This window comes from Furipterus horrens, unplaced genomic scaffold, assembly GCF_987537825.1.
Source record: "Furipterus horrens unplaced genomic scaffold, mFurHor1.1.pri manual_scaffold_1, whole genome shotgun sequence".
In the NCBI taxonomy this organism is placed as follows: domain Eukaryota; kingdom Metazoa; phylum Chordata; class Mammalia; order Chiroptera; family Furipteridae; genus Furipterus; species Furipterus horrens.
The window spans coordinates 139126285-139148803 of record NW_028327171.1 but is presented as its reverse complement, the minus strand read 5'-3'; the positions used below and the strand labels follow the sequence as shown (position 1 = coordinate 139148803).

Below are 22519 nucleotides of genomic sequence, written 5' to 3'. Positions count from 1 at the left end.
GACTAGGTTATATGATATATATTACAACGTAGAAGGAAAAGAGCATATCCTTTTAAATGTGGAATGAGTCATTTTTTGAGATACTAAATGATTTGATTTGCAAGAGAAAATAAACTTGAAAATTTTAAGTATGAAAAAATTGACGTGAGACATTTTCTAATTAGAGAGTAAGTATGAAAAGGTGAATATCACAGATTCTTAGCAATGTCCCTCAGAGTCACTTCTGTGTTCTTTGAACCAGTCTAATTTCAATGGTTTCTGAGAAGCATACAAAGATGTTTCTGGATATTTTTACTTATAAACAGCAGCTCACTGTGCTGACATTCATTTATAATTCTTAACCAGTAAATAAAGTTTTAAAATTATCTCCTCTTTGCTCTTCAACCTTTCCATTGCTTAGTTTTGTGGTTTTCTTATATTTTCCCCTTACACACATCTCAGCTTTCAAAATATTAAATACAAAACATTTTTCGACCTTGCTCTTAGGCAAGTATTATTGATGTTACGAAGGAAAAAGTATAAACCTACAACTAACTCCTTAATCATTTTTCAATGTCAAACCAAAAATGTAGGTACCTGTATGATTATATTTAAAAACGTAAGTGGTTATACAAACAACTTAAAAAAAAAATCCACTGATTCATTTCGGTGCCTTGAATGGTTTGGGCAAGTTTTTAAATCACCACTGCTATATGTCAAAAAAGGGAAAAAAAGAAAGGAAGGAAGGAAGGAAGGAAGGAAGGAAGGAAGGAAGGAAGGAAGGAAGGAAGGAAGGGAGAGAGAGAGAGAGAAAGAAAGAAAGAAAGAAAGAAAGAAAGAAAGAAAGAAAGAAAGAAAGAAAGAAAGAAAGAAAGAAAGAAAGAAAGAAAGAAAGAAAGAAAGAAAGAGAAAGAAAGAAAGAAAGAGAAAGAAAGAAAGAAAAAGTCCTCAAGACATGTTGAAAATGGTTCGAGGTATGTTTTTTAAAGAGAGAAATGCACTACAAAACTAATTGCCGATTTCTTGCTCTGTGGTTCTCTGCTTAGGGGCAGCTTTCCATTCATCTTTCCTTCTTATGCAATGGATTGACTTGTCTGTTTGTTCCTGCTGAGTCACTAAATTTTGCATCTTTGTCCCCAGATGCTACTGAGCACAAAAGTTAAAATTGCAATTCAGAAAACGTGCCATCTATGTGTGTAGGGGTGGAAACCATCTCCCTACCAGAAGCTCAGTTACTTGGCTTGTCCTTCCTTCTCAGGAAGAAAGCTTCCAGGAAGAGAAGGGATCAAAACTGCGTGGCGGAGAGAAGCAGCCCGGCTCTGTAGCTGATAGTTTCCAGCTGGCTGTTAATTGCGGAGCTTCCTGGGCGCCTGGCTGGCTCAGCCCAATGCAGAAATCCCCCCCCCCCCGCCCCCCCTTCTCCAAAGACCCAAATCCCTACGGAACCAGCTTGGAGTTACTTTCCTTTCGAGGAGACCGACATAATTGTGATTTGTGGCGCTCTCGTTCGCGGAGGTGTTTTCCTGTTGTGTTAAACGCCTCTTACTAAGTAATAGACGTGATTTATGTAGACGACGAAGCGATGTGCGATGGATTCTGTGATTAATCAGTGAATTCCCATCCGCTGGCATCTCTCACTGCCCTCTTGCGTGATGTGAGATCAGACGTACCCTGCATTGAAAAGTCAAGACACCCGAGCGGCTCGCTCGCGCTCACACGCACTCTCTCCCCCACACGCGCGCATCCGTGCACCTTTCACATCCTGCTCCAGGCAGGAGACGGCGAACTGGCTGCGCTCACCGAGCTGAAGAATTTCCAGTGACATTTGTATATGACGCCGCTCTATTCCGGGCTCCGAGCCGCCGCCACCGGGCCGGGGGTGCCGCGGAGCAGTCTCCAGAGCAGGCTTCCTTACCGGATGACCACAATGCCCGAGTTTCTCCTGGTCCTACTCACTCTCTCGGGATTATTGCCTATCGCCAAGGTGCTGACGGTGGGAGCCGACCCAGGTAAGGAGACCACCCCTTTCCCTTCGTCCTCTTCCTCCGCTTTCCTACTGGAAGATGCTTGCAGATAAGTGAGTGTGAAACTTAAGTCCTTGCGGCCCCGCTCCCGGGGTCCAGTTGGCCACTGTTGTGCTGGTCTCACGGAGGATAAGGGGTGCGGTGGGGGACTTCTGAACTAGGTGCCAGAATCCTCGACTCACCCGCAGCTTTTTCCTTTGGCTGTTTACGGGTCCTGATTTGGTACCCCCGAGAGCGTTGGGACTTGCCGGCGCGCTTCTGCCCGCGCATCCCAAGCGCTGCAGATGTTGGAATAAGAATTCGCTTTCCTAAGACTTCCCTCCGCTCTGACTCAAGGGCTTCGAGCTTCTGCGGGCTCCGGATTCTCTGAGTTATGTGTATGCTCCCTCAATTTAGCTTCTGGGTTAACTTTCTTACCTGCTGCACCCAGGGTCTTTGGAGAGGTGAAAGCGCCCACTCAAGCCCTTTTCGTTTCTGTAGCCCCTTCCTGGAGCGGACTCCAGAGAGATTCGTGTCAGCAGCGGAGAGGCTAAGGCTTCAGGGTGCTTTTGGACGCAGGCACCTACTTGAACTTGACTTTTTTGATTGTTTTTTAATACCGAAGGTCTCCGACACAGCCCATGGTACCTGGGGATGCTAACCTGCCACTGGCATTTTGCCCTTGCTTTTCCACCCAATACTACCTAATGAATGGTAGAAGTTTAATTGGGAATGTGTATGGGGAGCAGAAGAGAGGAGATGGGGTTTATAATAAACCTGGATTCTGTAAACTTTGGATCTGGAAATGCAGGAAACCCTATGCAAGTTTGATAATCTTTGAGAAGAGCTGCACAGGTGAAAAAAAAAGTGAACAAATATTTGGGCAGCTGGCATTAGAATAGTTAACTGCTTAAAGTATAATCATTGTCATAGATCTCTCTCCCTCTCTCTCTCTCTCATGAGTTCACATTGACTGATACATTTCAGCTTGTTTGGGGGCGGCATGGGGGTTAATTACCAAAAAGAGAAGTAAGAAATACAGGAATGATTAGGAATGATACCTGGATCCCAGTGCCAAGCAGGCACAATGTTGCCTTGGGAGATTTAATGACTGTGTTTATATGAAGCAAATTATGAATTGACCAAAAATTATTGCTTCATTATATGAAAAAACAGGAATGAATTTTAGTGTTTCCATCCAACCTGTGGTTGGCAACCAGATTATAGTCTTTGTAATGTATCCATACAGGTCATTTCCTTTACTAGTGAAACTAATATGAGTTTCTTCATAAAGTCTGACATTTACTGAGATAGAGTATTTTAAACAGACCATTGCCACCTAACCATATAACTTCCAAACTTGCCTTGTAGTTGATGTGGAATAGCTGATAACTATATTTATAAAATGGGTGCAAATAGCTTTAACTTGAAATGATGGTGATGTTTTGATCTGGAACAATCAGCATTCAACCTTTCTTAGGAAGACTGTTTGAAGTTTGACCAGGGCAGGTGAACACAATGAAGCTTTTCAGCCCTGTGTGCTGGCAGAATAATTGCACTGGCAGACTACAGCTATTGGGCTCTTTGATTGAGTCCCCAATCTCCAGAAATGGACCTCCTCTAGAGCTAAGTCCTTGGTTCTTTGATATGTGTTTAGGAGGAATAGAGCCATGGCTTGAATGACTGGGATGAATACCTGAAAATAATTGTAAATACAATAAAAGGTAAACATACAGTCTCCCAACCTTCTTCTGAGACAGGAAACTAAATAACCAAAATTATTGCAATTTCGTGCCAATTTAGTTCCATGCAGGAGAGAGACAACTAATAGATAAGCAGGCACATAGAAAAGGACTGTTACTTTTTCCTTAGACTGTTACTTTTTCCTTAAACTGTAATAGTGTCATGTTGTATCACCATGCCAGGATAAGAAGTACTAACCATCAGATAGTAAAAGTAAAAATAGTTGTAGACCAATACTTTTCCACTCATATATATTTAGCACAACTTTCAAATGTTAGGAAAGAGCTAAAATTGTCACAGCTAGTTATCGAAAGTGAAAAAGATGAGTTCCATTTAGACAAAAGGGGAAAAAGTAGATAAATTTTGTTCAAAGTTAGAAAAGAAATTGCTGCTGCATTATGACAAACTTCCTCATGAAATGCTGAATAAAATCAAGAAAGAGGTTAATGAGATGTAGCTTTGGCACAGGTTTATGTCAATTGTCCTTGAAGAATAAAATAGGCATGTGAATTACACAGGTGTGTATTCTAATGCAAGAACTAGAGTTTCATGCCAGAAAATGTGAAATTACTGACAGGTTCTCTAAATACATATTGGGTAATGGGTAGATAATGGGTAGCTTCTTAAGCTGTCTGGACTAAATAGAAATTGTTGAACTGCTCTCTACAAATGTTGCTCTTTCCTGTGTAAGTTCATGAGTATACAATCAAACAATTTTTTTAAATAGAAAAATACTTTAACTTGTATGTTTCTATTCAATTAATGCAAATTAATTCCATATATTTTTTATTTTCTTAGTTTATATTGATTTTCATACAGGGTTAAGCTAATGTCCGTGTCAACTCTTATTAGATTTCATCCCATCTGAAAAAGGAAACATCTTTTTAACTCTTAACATCAAAATGTGGATGATAAATCATATTTATTAGGATCAACAAATGTGTCATATAACAATGTCATAGCATATCAGTGTATGGCTTTGCAAGGATTAAGACTTCATAAAAGAATATCTTAAATTGTTAAATTTTCTAAAAAATGGAAGGGCTTTTGAGAGACTTGAAACTAGTCTCATAAATTCTTGTGTCTGACAAGATGTGGAAACATATTTCTAAGTAACTAAAGTTTATAGTGTTCTAATCATTTAAATATTATGTCTATAAAATCACCTAAAAATGACAATCATGTGTATGTGAAAATTTTAATATTTCTCCCCTCAAAAAAAGAATGGATTATAATCCTTATCTCTTCATATCCAGAAATATCATGAAAGTTTTGTTTTGAAGAGATATCTGTAATTTTTGAGGTTTCTTCTCTCTCTCAAATTGAAACTGGTAAGAGGGAAATGAAACAATGGTGAAATAAAGAAAACATTCATTGTATTAAAACAAAAGAAAAAAGTGAATTGCAGAAACAGAGTAAGGAAAGGAAAGAAAAGTGGGGAGAAAGCCTAATGATTTTAGGAAGAGGCTGAATCCCAATGACTATTTCCTAGAGAAGAGACTAAAGTAACTTTAGATAAATGATTATTTCTTTTTCTTTCTTTCTTTCTTTCTTTTTTTTTTTTTTTAGGGAAAGGAGTTAGAGGTATGAGGGAAACTCTTGGTCCAACTCAAGGACCAGTAGTAGCAAGGGAAGGGGGAGAAAAGAAAGGGGAAGGAAGGAGGAGTGGAGACTCCTGGTCACCCAGAAGGGCCATAGGAATTGCCTCCTAATGATTATTTCTTAAAATAAATATTTTCTTATGATTTCATAATAAATGTCTTTTAAAAATGTGTGCAGTAAAAATAATTTTAAAAAAATGCCTATTAATGCAAAGCTGGAGATAATTATTAAGATGGAAGTGATTTTTTTAAGTTGATGTAAAACAACCTTAGAGAGGGTGAGGTATAGATGATATATTTAATATAGGCTTAAGAATAAGATGACACTTTTTAAATGTTACTTGTAAGTTACAGTGGAGAAATGAAGAGATTTTTAGTTTACAAATGTCTTGGATCCAGGATATTAGTTTTTTGGTCAATTTTTTACAGAGTTTAGGGTGTACAATAAAGATAAGCTCCATTTAACCTCACACCTGTCAAAATAGCTATCATCAATAAATCAACAAACAACAAGTGCTGACGAGGATGTGGAGAAAAGGAATCCCTGGTACACTGTTGGTGGGAATACAGACTGGTGCAGCCACTATGGAAAATAGTATGGAGTTCCTCAAAAAATTAAAAATGGAACTTCCTTATGACCCAGCAGTCCCACTTCTGGGACTATATCCTAAGAATCCCAAAACGCTAACTTAAAGGAATATATACACCCCTATGTTCATTGAAGCATTGTTTACAATAGCTAAGATTTGGAAACAGCCCAACTTCCCATCAGTAGGTAAGTGGATAAAAAAGCTGTGGTATGTTTATACAATGGAATACTACTTGGCCATAAAAATGAAGGGACTCTTAACCTTTTGTGACAGTGTGGGTAGATAATGGAGAACATTATGCTAAGTAAGTAAGCCAGGCAGAGAAAGACAAGTACCATATGATTTCACTCATATGTGGAATCTAATGAAGAAAATAAACTAGCAAACAAAATAGAAAAAGACTCATAGATACAGACAGATTGGCATATGTTAGAGGAGAAGGGGTTGGTGGATTGAGTGAAAAAGGTGAAGGGATTAAGCAAAACAAACAAACAAAAAAAAGCAAAATTCATAAACACAAATAACAGTATGGTGATTACCAGAGGGAAAAGGGATAGGAGGAGATAGAAGAGGGTAAAGGATGAATAAAGGACCTGGGGTGGTGAACACACAATACAATATACAGATGATGCATGATAGAATTGTACCTTGAAATCTATATAATTTTATTAAATAATGTCACCCCAATAAATTCAATAAAAATAATGTCACCTGGACTAAACATGACTTGGTCTTCTACAAGGATTATGATGGTGAGGGATATCTATATCTTCCCTCCATTCTATATATTACTATGATCCAGATTTTTTCATGATTCTGCTATTAATTTTTACATCTTTTACAGAATGTGCAACTCCATCTCTTTAATTTCTTTGTAGTTATAGGGATTCTGTGTAGTAAAAAGCACCAACCAGACTCGTTGATTGATTTCTGTATCTTCTGTGATGGATTGTCAAAACAATTCTTGTACAAATGACACACTTGTCTTTATTCTAGATAGATGCATTCAAGAAAGTAGAATTAATACTGAAAGTTAAACATGATTGTACAACCATGATGTCATTAGTTAAACTAATTTAGTAGTAAGTGGAACCAACCTAGTATATGTGTGTGTGTGTATGTGTATATAATATATAATATATATGTGTATATATATACATATATAATCTTTAAAATGACTGTCTCAGCCCAAACATCTATAAAACATCACTTTAGCCTGAAAATTGGAGACAATTTTTTTATTGAAATTTTGTTTTCCAAAATTTAAGACAATATGTGCCTCTTTGAAAAACAAAAATATGAAATGGAGACACTTAAGAGTTAATTTTCAACTCCCAATATACACTATTCTACTGAATAGATTTCTATATAATAAATACTTTAGTAACAGAATCAGATAGTGGAAGAAATAGATGTCAAAATGTATTTGCCTTTGAAATACTTGTATTTACGACGCACCAATGCTTATAATTTTAAACAATGTTTTTAGTAGCTGGAATGCTGAAGCTAAAGGTTGAGTACTCTTATAATCAGTTAATTAGAATATATATTGAACTAAACTTCTCTCAGGAAATAGTCGTGTTTATTCTATGCAATTCAAAAAAACTTTTCTTACATTCCCTGAAGAAATCTAGCTCCCTATATTTAATCTCAGAATAAGGCAAAATACTCCCTTGATGTATAGAGAGTGAGAACAATAAGGTTTTGGGCTTTTTGTTTGTTTGTGTTTTTGGTGGGGAAGGAAGGACAGAAAAGAGTCATGATACTTTCTATCCTTTGTGGAATTGATTTACATTTTCATAAGGATTGTTAGTCCTCAAATTTAACCTACACAGCAACCCATTAAATAGAGACATAGAAATGAAATTGCAACACAGCAATCACAAATATAACAATCTTCAGACCTTGGGGACATTCTCCAATTATTCTACCTGGAAAGAGATATTTAGAGCTTGTTAGCTCCTTTAAAAAAAAGGTTCAACTATTTAAATATTAAATATAAAAGCATGGACATATCTCTAAACATTTATTTGAGTTTTTTAAAAGTTACTTTTTGGACTACTTTACCTGTATGGCTGGTGAATATATTTAGCTTACTTACTTTTGAGAAGTATCGTGCTTGCCATAATATTTAATTACTATTCTCAGTATTCTGTGTTTTCTCACTTGAATAAAATGTTAATCTCACCAATACCTTTGAACTCTTTATATTGTAGAAAGAGAAATGAAAGCTTGAGAACATTTTGCAACACACCAGAACAAGTAAGCTTAGACCTTCAACATTTATATATTTTTTCATTAGAAGTTTTCTGCTATAAGCTGTCATCACAATTTTAGATCTATATTTTCTCTATAAATTATTTGGTGGCCTCCCTTTCCCCCCTGGCATAAATACAAGACAAGATAGAAAAAATGTTTTGTTTATTACCCTGTTCTGGATTCAGGGATACCAAAATATAGTTTCTCTTTCTCCATCCTATTGATTTAAACTATGTCTATATAAACCCAGTTATTCTGACTGAGCTTCCAGACTAAACTAATTGATGAAACTGAGTGGTAAATAAATGAGAATCAAACTATTAGATGGTAGCTAGTAAAATCTGGTAAAAACAATTAAACTGATCTTGAATTTAAAAACATAGTTGAATCTTATGGAAAAACAACAATAATAATATATTTCCCTGAGAGGCTTATGTATAGTACTTTTATCTATACTATGTAGAGTAAATCATATGTGCCTTTGCCACTGTGTCTATAATAACAGACAAATTAAATGTTTGGTAGTAATTGTATATTGATATAATGAAATAGAGTCAGAGTTTAAAATGCTATTAGAATATGAATGCATGTATGCTCTGAATTCATTCTTGCTCAAAGATTACTTTATTGATTATTGAAGTCAACTAAAATTTATTAGTTTATCATTATGTAAAATACTTTTAAAAGTTAAACCACATTCCAAAATGTTATTGCAAAGTCAAGACATTCCTTCATTATACGGTAGACAGTGGAAATCATTTCAATAATAAAGTAGACAGCAGAATTTAGTGTTCTTTTAAACATGACCATAACAGCTTTCTCATGTGTTTACATTATCTTTAGTCTGCTATTGGATATCCAATTATAGTTTAAAAAATGCAATGATAGGATGAAATAAATGGGCCCACTTATTTGTTGCTGATCTCCCTGTAGGTCAGATTCTTGTATCATCAGTACAAAAGGCTAATACTTAAGTTGCTGATAATTGTGTCACTAATATTGTTCAATAACTTGGCTACTCACATTTGTTGAATAATGATATATTCTCTATACTTGGGGTTTCTCGAATATTCCAAAATAGTGATAAATATGTAACACTTGTCAAAGATATCTTTACTATAGAAATAATAAAATGTAATTTTAATTAATATCTTCTTACTGTAGAGTCATCTGTTTAATCTTATTTTTCTTACATATAAGCTTGAATATATAGTCATGTATATAAGAGAAGTTTCATTAATGTATGAATATTATAACTATGTCTTTTGTAGAAAACAAGTTAAGAAAGTACTTTTTCATATGAGATTCCTTCTAACTTTGTTAAGTAAAGGAAAAAAGAATAAAAAAGCTTCTTGAAGAAGATAGAGCATGTGGTCTTGCTAATATACCGGCATTAACAATTTCTTTCACAATGCATTCTTATTAACAGTCAGACTTCTCTTCCAGAGTTGCATGCACCTCATTGTCCTGACTGACTTAGCCTTCAGACCAAAGACAGGTATTGTTGAAACGCGACCTTATTTTATTTGAAAGAATAACACTTTTTCTTTAGGTAAGATCAAGGTACCACAGATCATCTCTTGTCTTATTCTTGCAATCAATAGGACATTTCTTCCAAAATTTTCCACTTTGCATTGACATCTTCAAGACTTCCAGGACTGCTTACATCTTAACTTTAGAAATACAAATATATAATTTCTTAAGATATTTCCTACTGCTGAGTTTTTCTTTAATAACAATTTGTCATCTTAGCCCTTTTTTCTTATAATGAGAAAAAGAAAACTAAAAATGGGAAGGGGGAGAAGGAAAGTAAAACTTAATTGTGGTTGATTGCTTTGAGTGTTCCTGTGGTATTTTAGGATACTTATGAAAAAGCAAAATTGTAGGCTAAAGGTTAATAACAGAAATGAATTTAGAATTATCAGTTTTCTTTAGAAATTGAGGTGTATTAGGAGAGGAAGGACAGAGATAATAAGGGAGAAAACATTCACAGTAAGAATTTACTGAAGCTTCAGTCCACACAGATCAAGTAACTGGGACAATTAGGAAACCTCAAGCATTTGCTAAAATATAAATTCTAGAAATTTAAAAAAAAACTCAATTTTTGGATCATCTGAATCCTTAGTAGCATTTTCTAAAACTTTTAGTGGTATATTTTATTGGTCTGAAAATGCTATAGTAGCAAGTACACTTTATTAAAATATTCTGCTTTATTCAACAATATTAATTTTAAGGCATTTAAAGAAATAATTAGGTTCTGAAAGTATAGCGATAACAATGCTAGCTGTAGGTGAGATTTTTGCTGCATCTAGCGAAAGTATTACAATTCGTGTCTAATCAGCATCTATATTTCTGAGATTTTCATTAAAAAATAAGTAAGATTTATAGATAGAATTACTAACTCAGAATTCAGACCCTTTTGCTGAGTCCTGGTATTGTTATTCTAACACAAAAGCTGGCTAGCAGTTTACTACTACCATGTTAGTGACCCATAACACAACTGGCATACAGTCCTTATCTGAAGGAAAATATGGTGACTTTATCCAACATTAACCAACAGTACCCATTATTTTATCAATTATACCATTGATAATATAAATTACTTATACTGAATAGCAAGAGATATCTCTTACATTTTCAGGATGCTTTAGTGTTTTTCACAGTTTTTTCCTACTAAAATTTTATGATCTCTGAAGCAAGTTATGTGGTTAGCAGTCATTCATTTATTTATTCACCAATTCAGCAAAGTTCCAGGTGTGGAGTATAAGACAAGCAAGCAAGTTAGACAAGGTAGCTGGTCTGATGGTGCTTACATTTTAATGTGGCAGGAGACAGACAATAACCAAAAAATATAAACTAGTAAGTAGCATGTTGTGTTAAGAAGAAAGAAAAATAATGTCATGCAATTGAGAGAAGTGATTTGAAGATTAATGGTTGTAATAACTGAAGGCCTTTTTGAGAAGGATGACATTTGCTGAGACAGAAGTGTTGAGAGGGAGCAAGCCTTGAGTACTTCTGAAGGAGGAGCTTGCCATGCAAAGTCATTAATTCATCATTTGAGAAAGAAGGAAGGTCTGTGTGTCTGAAAACTGCATTTGGGAATGAGGAGTAGGGAAGGGCATAGTTATGATGAAGCCAGAACTGGTCAGGTAGAACCATGCAAATCGATGTGGAACATTTGAATTTTGTTCTAACTACAATAGGCAGTAGTTGGATGTTTAATCAGGTGACATGGCACAACTAAATTATTTAAGCGCTCATGCTTACTGCTGAATAAAGGATGGCTAGAAGGTACACAGTTAGCCAGGTAAGGGTTATTATAATTATTCTGGAGAGAGATATTGGTGGCTTAAATGAGGGGCTAGCAGTGCAGATGAGAACAAGGTAGAGGAGGAACTCACATTTTTAATTTAGGAAGATTTTCTATAACAATGAATGCAACACCATTTGATATATTAGGAGGTTAAGGCATGAAATAAAGTCTCAAATTATTATCTTTAGAGGTTAGGGTTAACATTCTTGGTTGTTTAAAAAATGAGTGCGTTCTCTTTTGCAACACATCTAATTTGTTTGTATACAACATATTTCACAGTATAAGGCACATGATGGTCATGTGGGGACCCTGAAATATTGCTTGCCTTATTATTACCTTTCCCCTTATTTCAGGATTATCAATATAGTCTTCCCTAATACCACAAATTATGTGTACCATTTCTGCATAATGAAATTAGTAAAGTCTGACTAACAGTATCCTTTGGGGATTTAGTTAAACCACTTAGCAACAATTTAAGCATTGGTAAGTATGGAGCAGTTATTTTTCTGTGATTTCTATCAATCTAAACCAGTATAATAGCAGAAGGAAAAGGCACTGGATTATGTGAAGACGTGTGTGTGTGTGTTTTGAGGCAGTCATCAGTGTTTTCAAGGAAGAAATTTTTTATTGTCTCCAAATCCTCAGAAGAATTTGTGCTGATAATCAAATGCCTCTTATGAATAGTTGATTAAAGGAAAGAAATTGTAAGAGAGCTGCTATTGACTATACTCATTACTCTCCCTGGAAATCCAAAGAAAATTGTAGAAAAGAAATATGTGGTGATGAATAATGGAGAACCTGGGTAAGAGTTTCTGTTCTTGTGGGTATCCATTCCTTTTGGTCAATCAGGACCCTTAGCTTATTCTTCTGTACTTATCCACACATTCATTGACTAGATGTTATAGTAACTTCTGTTTTTCAGCCAATATGACTTGTAGACTGAAGGAAGAAACAAATAAACAACAAAACCAGAACAAGAAATAAAACACTAGTTTAATAGTTTTACAACTTTGGGTTTTCAGGGTAAGTTAGCTTACGACTGCAAAAACAAACCCAGTTGGTTCTATTGAGTTCTTGTTGGTCCTAAAAAAGAAAGAAAGACTGAGAAGAGGAGACAGGCTCTGTGAAACTAATGTAAAAGCATCAAAGACCGTAGAGTCTGTGCAGAAGAAGAAAGCAATACAATACTGAAGAAAATACAGTTAATATCAAGCTGATTGAGTTACTCTATGTCCTAAGTTATTAGAAGATTGTTTGGGATTTGGTTATATTGATTTTCTTTTTCATTGCTCTTTTTCTCTTTCCATTCTCTTTTCTATTACCTACCTTGAAGAAAACTCAAACTTTAGTTTTAAAATTTGATATTCAAATATGCATTTTAAAGTACAAGTTTAACCCCAAAATACTCTCACTCTGGTTCTTTTTCAGTTATACAGGCTGGCTAGTGCCAAAAATCAACCCTTTTTTGATACTGTTTACTTCATACCATGAGTAGTAGTATTATGGAGCAAATATTTCACCCCATCCAGAGAAATTACCTTGAAAATGCTATGTGATCGATTCAAAAGATAACCTCATCTGCTTTCTTGTTTTCAAACATGGTTTGTCTTTAGATTTAAGAAGAAAAATCATATACCAAGCTGACTTTAGGTAAATATATTGATATTCAAAGCTCAGGCATTTAAATATTTCTAAAATATTGAAGTTAAAGATCTAAACTAATTTATTTGTTGTATAAAGAGCTTACATGCAGTTTAGTAGACATTTGCTAGATGCATGTGCAGAAATTGAATTTATGTATGACTTTGAGTTCAGTCCATTTTTCATTCATGTTGTCTACAATGCCTTTAATAGTTTGGTTCTTAAATTTTAGCACTAAAATCAACACTATGCCTAGAAATATGTTAAATATGAAATAAATACCAACATTTTATTAAATTTCAGAATGACTGAACTAAATCAAATTTGAACTGGAAGATTTTGCATTAATATATAATTTGGGACTCACTATAAATTTGTTTGCTGTGTACTTTAGCAGAGGGGTGCCAAAAAATTAGAAATAAACTAGTCTGAGTAATTAAAAACAGTGGGAAGGAGAAAGGTCACTTGTATATTTGTGAGTATGTGGTATGAGTTTTATACTCCCTATTGAGAACAGTGCTCACATTACATGGAGGTCTACTTAGTGGGTTTTTTTCTTTTTCAATAGGTAAAGTACTATGGGAAAAGGTTCAACATGAGTATAAGGGGGTGATTTAAATTTTAGTTAATGTGAAAAATAAGTACTGACTACATGCTCATAATAAAAGGCATTTGGTCAGGAAATGCTGTGACCCCTTGGAAGAGACTTAAACCTGCTATGAAGAGCCAAGGAAAACAAAGCTTGATAACGATTAAGCTCTTGAGACACCTGAAAAATCTAGCAGTAGCAAGAAAATCACCTAAGTCAAAAATAAACTTTCAGAGATTGAAGCTAGTTGAGCTCACCAAGATTTAGAGATGAATGTCAAAGAGGATTAGTAGAACTCTGCCATTTGAAATACAACAGTAATGGCTCTATCAGCATGTCTCAAAGCCATGTTTGAGAGTCACAATGTAAGTATGAATAGAGCTCAATATACAGTAAGAATAAATAACATTTTCTTACAAAGGAGCACATCATATAAAGAAACTTGAAACAGAAATCCTGCCCTTTTCCCTCCCTTCTGCAGGCAAGAGAAAATGATAGATAGTATTTCTTTTATAGTTACACAGAGGGAAATACATTGGTCATGGCTTCTAAGATCCCAAGACTCAGAGAAAAGGCTGCTTACATTTCTTTGCACATCATTTAAATAATAGCACTCAGACAAGTTTGACTGACCTTTACAAAGTTTTACAAGTACAAAATAATTCAGCACCCAGGCTGGTCAAAAGGTGCCCTGGGTGACGTGTACATTAGAGAACACCCACATTGTCAAGGGGGGACAGCTGACATTCAACTGGAGCAGCATGTGGCCTTGGATGTATGTGGGATGAGGGTAGCTGGACCTTTAGGTAATTCAAGGGAGGCATGGGATCTAGATTTTTATGCATAAAGTTCTAACTTTTTAGTCTTGCCCCGTAAGATAAAAAACAAAGCACAAGGAAATAATATTGTGGCGGGTCAAAAACACAGGTTAATAGATTTAACACCAGGCTGTCAGCCTGTGACCCATTACAAAGCCCCTTAGTTGCAAAAATCAACAGAAGGTTGTACTGGGTCACAGTGAAAAGAATTTTACTTGGTGCATTGCAGACGAAAGGTGGCCCTAGAGGGCTGAGTGTAATGCCTTGAAATTTGGAGTGCATTATTTTTGCATGTCATGGCTTTAGGAAGAAGGGTACCAAAGATGAATTTGCACAGTGTACTGCATCTCCGCCTCTACAACGTCATCTCCCCTGTGAGAATAAAGGCAGAATCGGGGAAGAGAAAGCAAGTACAGAGAAAATTCTTAATGACCCAGAAGAGAGTTAATGATATTAGACCCAGTTGTGACTTGGGATAGAAAAATGCCACCGAAAGCATCTAAAAAACCTCTGTTAATAATGATTAGGAAATGCCACATGGATGGTTTTTGTCAGCCTTGGGCTGCAGAAACCTCATGAAACATATTCTGGGGAACAAGGAACATGTGATGGAAACCATATTCCTGGGCCATGCACAGATCAGTATGGAAATGTGGAAAAAATGAAAAACCGAAAAGGTGGAGAAAAATATGGTGAAGTGAAGATGGCAGAAATATGATCCTGATGACTAGACCAACGCACATACTGAGACACAAATGGGATCACATTTAGGTTTGTATTTTATCTTCTCCTTTCTTGGCAAATCTGTGACTTAACAAAGAACCAGCCTTGTGCTTGATTATCACACATTGTCTTTAGATTCCATACCTGTGTTCACGTAAGATTAACATCCAAGCTGATCACTCAAAGCAGTCATTTTTTCCTAAAGCTTATTTTTCAACTTTTTATTGGAAATAATTTCAGGCTTACAGAAAAATGTACACAACCAATACAGAGAGTTCCCATACATACTTCACTCAGCTTTCCTTGATGGTAACATATTGTATAACTATAATATAATTATCAAAACAAAAAGTTGACATTGTGTGATAAATACTATTAAGTAAACTCTAGAGTTTATCTAAAATTGTCCACTAATGACCAGCTCTATTCCACCATCTGGTCCAGGATGCAGTATTGCATTAAGTTGTCGTATCTCCTTAGACCTTCAGTCTGTGACAATCTCTGGCTTCAGTGTATTTTCATGACCTGGGTTGCTCTGAAGAATCATGGTCAGTTTTTTGGTAGAATGTCCTACAGTTTAGGTCTGTGTGATATTTTCTCAAGATTATGCATTTTCTGACAAGAATCTCAGACAAGAAATGGGCCCTCCTCAGTGTACCAGATCAGGAGATACATGTCAATATGCCTTCTAATTAGTGGTGTTAACCTTGATCTCTTGGTTGAAGTGGCACCTTCCTCATTGTTTCTACATTAGTAAAGTAGAACTCTCATGTAAGAAAAAGCTGCCATTTATTTATTTAAGTCAGTTTAGACTCACAGATATTTATTTTTTGTCATAATATAGTATTATCATTGTTTATTTTCTTGCTCAAAATTGTCCACTTTTGGCTATTGCGTGCTCCTTCACATTGGCTACTCTGCCTTTTTAAAAAAAATTGTTCATTTGTTTATTTTTAGAGAGAGGGGAAAAGAGAAAGAAAGAGAGAGAAACATCACTGTGTCGTTGCCTCTCACTGAGGCCCCCAGCCAGGGACCTGATGTGCAACCTAATTACGTACCCTGACTGGGAATTGAACCAGTGACACTTGGTTCGCAGGCCAATGCTCAATCCACTGAGCCACAGCAGCCAGGGACTACTCTGTCTTTTTGACATATCCTTTTCTGAGCACTTTCTTACTTTCTGTCACAGCCAGATAATTCAGGCTCATCTTGTATTTTCTCTGTTTCTGCCCTTGGAATCAGCCACTTCTCTAAGGAATTTCAAAGGTATGGAAACTTCAGAAATAAATTTCTGAATTAGAGTCATTATAGGTGGTGATGCTCAAGGCATTCCAAATTCCACCGTCCCCAAAGTTTCTGAAGAAAAAATATAAAGATATTTTATAAAATCAACTCATATTTGTTGATCCTTTACTGGAAAACTTTTAGGTACCTAAAAAAGAGATATCTCTGCCCTCAAAGAGTTAATGGGCTAAGTCAGACAAAAAGCATCGTGGAAGCATAAACAAATCACAGAAGAGATGATTTGATCAAACCTGACAGGTGAAACCAGGGGCTGATAATGATCCTATGTCCTTTTTCTTTTTTTAAGATTTGTTTATTTATTTTTAGAGAGAGTGGAAGGGAGGCAGAAAGAGAGGGAGAGAAACATCAACATGTGAGAGAAATATCAATGAGTTACACCCCAGCCAGGGACTGGGCCACAACCCAGGCATATGCCCTGACCAGGAATCGCACTGGCGATCTTTCACTTAGTTGGACAATGCCAAAGCAACTGAGCCACACAGATAAGGGTGTGAGCCCATGTGTTGTCTTTTGAACAGAAAATAATATGCCAGATAGAGAAAATGGATTTGATATTTTAGATTATGAATGACCTGTTGTTAATTTTCCAGACTGCTATATTGAAGATTATACAGTTCAATAAAGGGTCTTTGGTAAAGGGCAAGATGGTAAGTTAGTGATTTTTTAATGATGAAAATCAAAAGACATTTAGGTCTACTTTCTTACCAGTTGTAATTTAGTTAGCACAGTGAGTTGCCAGTAATTTCCATTAAAAAAAGATAAATTCTGCCGGTGCTCCATAATTTTCAATGAACCAGTTGGTAAAATCCCAACTAATGAAACAAGTATGGTTTTGCATAAAAACAAGTATTTGGAACTTTTTCAAAGGGCCTAAAATATTCACTTTTTCAATGTACATGACTTTCATTTCCTTGTTTTTTTAGTGCTAACCATAATGTTGCTGATTTTTTTTGCTTTTTTTTTTTTTTTTTACTTTTTTAAGTTGTCTTATTCTTCATGATCATGTTTAGTTTCTCCTAAATTTGAAACTGCATTTTTCCCCCTCACTGTAGTATTCTCCCTTACGTGGATGAGAGCCAAAAGAGAAACTCACATCCAATGACTCTGATTTATCTTAGGTGTTTGACTATATTTAGTTTTAATGGCATAGTGTCTTAAAAACATAGATTTGAGATTACTGATCTGACCAAATGTTTAGCTTCTGACAATAACTCTAGTAAGGTAGTAAGAAACAGAAATATTGGAAAGCAATGCAACAACCATATTGAATTTTTAACAACTTAATACCTTTTAGGAAGTGATCCATCTAAAAGACAGTATGACTTGCTGAAAAAAGCTATACACTGGGAACCAGGAAAAATGAGCTCAATTACCAGCTCTGCATCTGACTCACTCTTTGTTTTTGGGCAAGTTAGTTTGCTCCTCTCTGTGTCTACCTCCTTCCTACCTGGTAAACTAAGGCGAATAATACAGAAAGCCTCCCACCTCACCAAGATGTGTCGAGACTGCATTTGGTAACAATTGAAGGGATCTTTCTACCCCTTACTGGCTAATGACAATCTTATTTTTATTAACATCTAGTGTCATTAAATTTTGATGTTAAGACTGTGGAGCTACAACTAATTTCAAAGAATCCTTTAATTCACACTAGAGTTTTACTGTAGTGTATGTACCACATATTGCTTTGCATTCACATGCTCATTGCTCATTTGATTCTTGCATACACAAAAATATTCTTTGCCTCAGTGTACTTGCGTGCCGACTATGGAGTCTTGCACTAAGCACTGCAGAGTCCATTAAAAAAGTAGAGGATAGGAGAAACAAGATGGCGAAGGAGTAAGTGGAAGCTACACTAACTTCCTCCCAGAACTAGTCTGTATTTACAACGTAATTTTGGAGAAATCATCTGGAATAAACAAACGAACACCAGCTGGAGAGAAGTCTTATAACCACAGAGAGACAGAAAAGGCCGCTACATCACAACGTGACCGGTAGGGAGTGCGGAGACGCGGAAAGGCTGGCTGGGCTCACACGGGTGGAAGCTGAAGGGACTGAGAAACAGATCAGCAGCTGGGGATTCCCCCTGAGAAGGGCAGGGTCCATACCCCCAGCTGGGCTCCCCAGCCTACAACAACAGAGTGGAAAGTAAAATAGTATCCAGCTGAGAAAAGCGAAAAGCCACAGGGTTTCTTGCTAGCCGGAGAGAAATAACTGGAGAAAAAGAGCTCTTAAGCGGATCACATACAAAAATATTTTGGCCCCCACTTACCCTGGACACAAGCAGAGGGAAGACAGAGAGGACTGGAAATGCTTGGGGAGAGTTTGGTGTGGTGGCTTTGAGGGGAGAGCTGGGGAAGCGGCCGGCCGGGTCCCAGTGCTGAAGAGCAAGGAATAGAAAACCTCTTTGAAAAACTAATGACAGAAAACTTCCCTAACATGAAGAGAGAAAGAATCATGCAAGTCCAGGAAGCACAGAGGGTCCCAATGAAGATGAACTCCAACAGGCCCACTTCAAGACACATCAAAATTAAAATGCCAACATTCAAAGACAAAGAGAGAATCCTAAAAGCAGCAAGAGAGAAACAACTAATAACATACAAGGGAGCTGCAATAAGGCTATCATCAGATTTCTCAGCAGAAACACTACAAGTCAGAAGGGAATGGCAAAATATATTCCAAGTAATGAAAAACAAAGGCCTACAACCAAGAATACTCTACCCAGCAAGGCTCTCATTCAAAATGGAAGGTGACATAAGGAGTTTCCAAGACAAAAGAAGGTTAAAAGAATACATCACCACCAAACCAGTATTGCAAGAGATGCTAAAGGGTCTGCTTTAAGAAGATGAAGAAACAGAGAGAGACAGAGAGGAACACGAGTACAAAGGGGGAAAATGACAATGAACAAGTACTGAAAGAAAGAAGGAACTTCTACCATTTGCAACAACATGATTGGAACTAGAGAGAATTATGCTTAGCGAAATAAGCCAGGCAACAAAATAAAATTACCTTATGCTATCACCTGTTAAAGGAAACTAATGAACAACACAAACAAATGAGCAAAATTGAACCAGAGGTATGTAAACGAGGAATAAACTAACAGTAACAAAGGGGGAGATGGGAGGGAGAGAAGTGGTAAGAAGGGGAAGGGTCTAATCAAAGAACATGTATAAATGACCCATGGACATGGACAACTGGGTGGGGACTGAATGTGGGAAAAGGGAGGGACAGGGTGCAGAGAAGCAAGAGGAGGAAAAAAGTGAGACAAATGTAATGGAAAAACAAACGAACAGAAAAATTTTTAGTGGGAGGAAAAAATAAAAATATAAAGAATAGAAATGCAAGTTCAGTGAATATTAGAAGGACAAGGATTTTCCTTCACACTGTATATATTTTCTCCCTATCTGATCCCTCCAGAATTTGGCATTCTATAAAAGTAAGTAATGACCTAAGTTTCTTTGCATAAAACTAATAAGACCAGTTGTTAATAACGATTTTTTGACTAAGACTTTGACTGGAATGTCATGCCTAAAGGAGACATGCTTGGGCTTTGGTTGTTACCAAAAAGCCCTGAGCAACTGGGACTGGCCTTCAAAGGTAATAAAAGTCCACAAGATAAAAGGCCTGGTACCTTGGATGGATGAGCGGTCCATAGCAATCTTTCCAGGGAAGGAACGAAGGTTGTTTTCCTGAAAGATGGCTAGAAGGAACTTCAAGGCACAATGGAAAACCAGGAGGACCTGGAAAAGACAGGTGTTTACAGGCAAGGCTGAATGCCAGATATGTGGCTCAGCTTCTGTGCCCTGAAGGGCAGACTGAAGGTCACCCTAAATGTTCCTTGCGTAAGTTCCAGCAAAGCAGAACTAAAGATCATAAGTGATCATTTGCTGCTCTTGTTGTGTTTATGCAAATGAACAGGATAAATTAAAAATGAACTTAATGCAGTCCCTTTAATGACAAGGAGGGTAATCTTAGGGAGAAAAATCAAGATTCAAGGAAGATCACAATGCCCAGTGGTAGACTATAAAGTAGTGCAGCTAACCGTCTTTAAAGTTTCTTTTCATTTAAAATTTGTTTTCATTTGAAAGTTAAACTATGACTGTGGCATTATCAAAGATGTTTAATTTACAGGCAAGAAGAATGTCAAATGCCTTGCAACTGAATGTCTTTCCGATAAGACAGTCCTACAGATTTAGAGACATGTATGTGGGTTATGTTACATAAATTAACATGTGTTTTCTGTTTTCAAAGGGCATAAGCCTACGATCTCATTACCTGAGTTATTGTCTGTATGTATAGGCCTCACTTAATCCTGTCTTCATTGCTGCCTCCTGAGACTCAATGGTTTGGCTGAACTAAGTGGCTGGGTTGGTGAAGAACGGGGTGTTCTGTGGGCTTCACTTTAAAACTGGTTTCTCTTTTCTATTCTAATGGCTTGGACAGAAAGAGCCCAGAGGCCTGAGAGGGGGGATATCTAAAATATTTCCCTCAGTCCAAACTAAGTATAATGGGCAAAAGGGTTTTGGACAGGTGAGATGTACCTGGCATACCTTCCTTCAAAGAAACCCTTCTTTTCCCTAATGTGGGACATTGAAAAATTAATCCCTGTCTTTTGTCATCTAGTGGTTACAGATTGAATGATGTCCTTTAACCCTGTTGCCCCCAGAATACAACAAGGATGCCAGCCTGTTAAACCAAGCATGCCGTTGTCCAGAGACAGCCAACCAACCTGGAGTCTGCACGATCCTTCCCCTTGTGGGAAGGCCACCCTCCCCTCCACACCCCCACTCTTATTAGGGATTTCTGGTCCCAAGGGTAGGTAAGACGACGACCATGTCCAGCTTGAAGCAGCTAGAGGAGCTTGAGACCTTCGTCCATTGTCCTTTATAAGATTGTAAAAGGTCTCAAGTCTGAGAGGGAGGGATTGTTATTTTTTATTGTTAAAATATTTAACGAATTAATTAATTATTTAAAAAAAAAGAAGAATATATGAAAGGGTGAGCCATGGGCATGGACTTGGGGAGGGGATTGTCGGGGAAGGGGGTTGCTGGGCGGAGGGGAGCAAAGGGGAAAAAATTGGAACTATTGTAACAATATAATGAATAAAATATACTTAAAAAAAAAGTAGAGGATAGAATCTTGAAAAGAAGAGACTTACAGATAAACTATTAGAGGATGTTGCCTAGCAATATTTATTTTAAACTGCTGTTAAGGTTAGATAGTAGGACAATCAATTTAGGCTGGAAAATCACAGAGTAATGTCACAGAAGAGATTGAACAAATGTCTCTTACTCTATCACATTTTCCCTGATTCCTCCAGCAAAAATGATCTTTTCCTTTATTCCCTTCCATTTTTTAAAAATCTTTCTGGCTCATTTTACCTTTCTCTAGTTTTCCATAAATATCTTTTATATTAATTTTTTTTCTTTTAACTAGTAGGTAATCATGGATCATACATTATTTTTGATTGTCATTTCTCTTAATTTTCCTTTCATATTGAGCAGAATCCCTCCATATTGTTTTTATGATCTTGATGTTTTGAAATGATCCTGCCATATGTAGAATATTCTGTATTCCAAATTTGCCTTATATTCTCATTATTTCATTTATTTTGGCCCCATATCACCAATATTTTTTATTAACTGGATCTACAGGCTAGGCTAGATTCAAATTCAACATTTCTGGACTGAACACTTCAAAGGTGATATTGGGTATCTGTTTACTTAATAGCTGCGGTATTAGATATTTATATACAAAATAGAATTAATAATGCAATTACTAGTTGTGATGGAAAGGGTGATGGTGTGTAGTTTTTTATAGCTTCTACTTTGCTGCACTGCTCAGGGGTAACTTGGTGTATCATTATGAAAGAAAAACCTCTACCCTTACTAGCTGTCTCACCTTCGATCAATTATCTCTTCAGGTCTCAATTTCCTTATCTGTGAAATGGGAGTAGTG

General features: G+C 36.4%; 1 protein-coding gene across 1 annotated transcript in view; it reads left to right on the top strand.

The window, feature by feature from the left end:
* Nucleotides 1-1551: 1551 nt before the first annotated feature.
* LRP1B (LDL receptor related protein 1B) overlaps nt 1552-22519 on the top strand; it is a 1919366-nt gene continuing 1898398 nt past the window's right edge. The window contains exon 1 of the mRNA XM_090279551.1: nt 1552-1988. Coding sequence (XP_090135677.1) covers nt 1811-1988 — 178 coding nt within the window. The 5' untranslated portion in view covers nt 1552-1810. The remainder of the gene's footprint in view (nt 1989-22519) is intronic.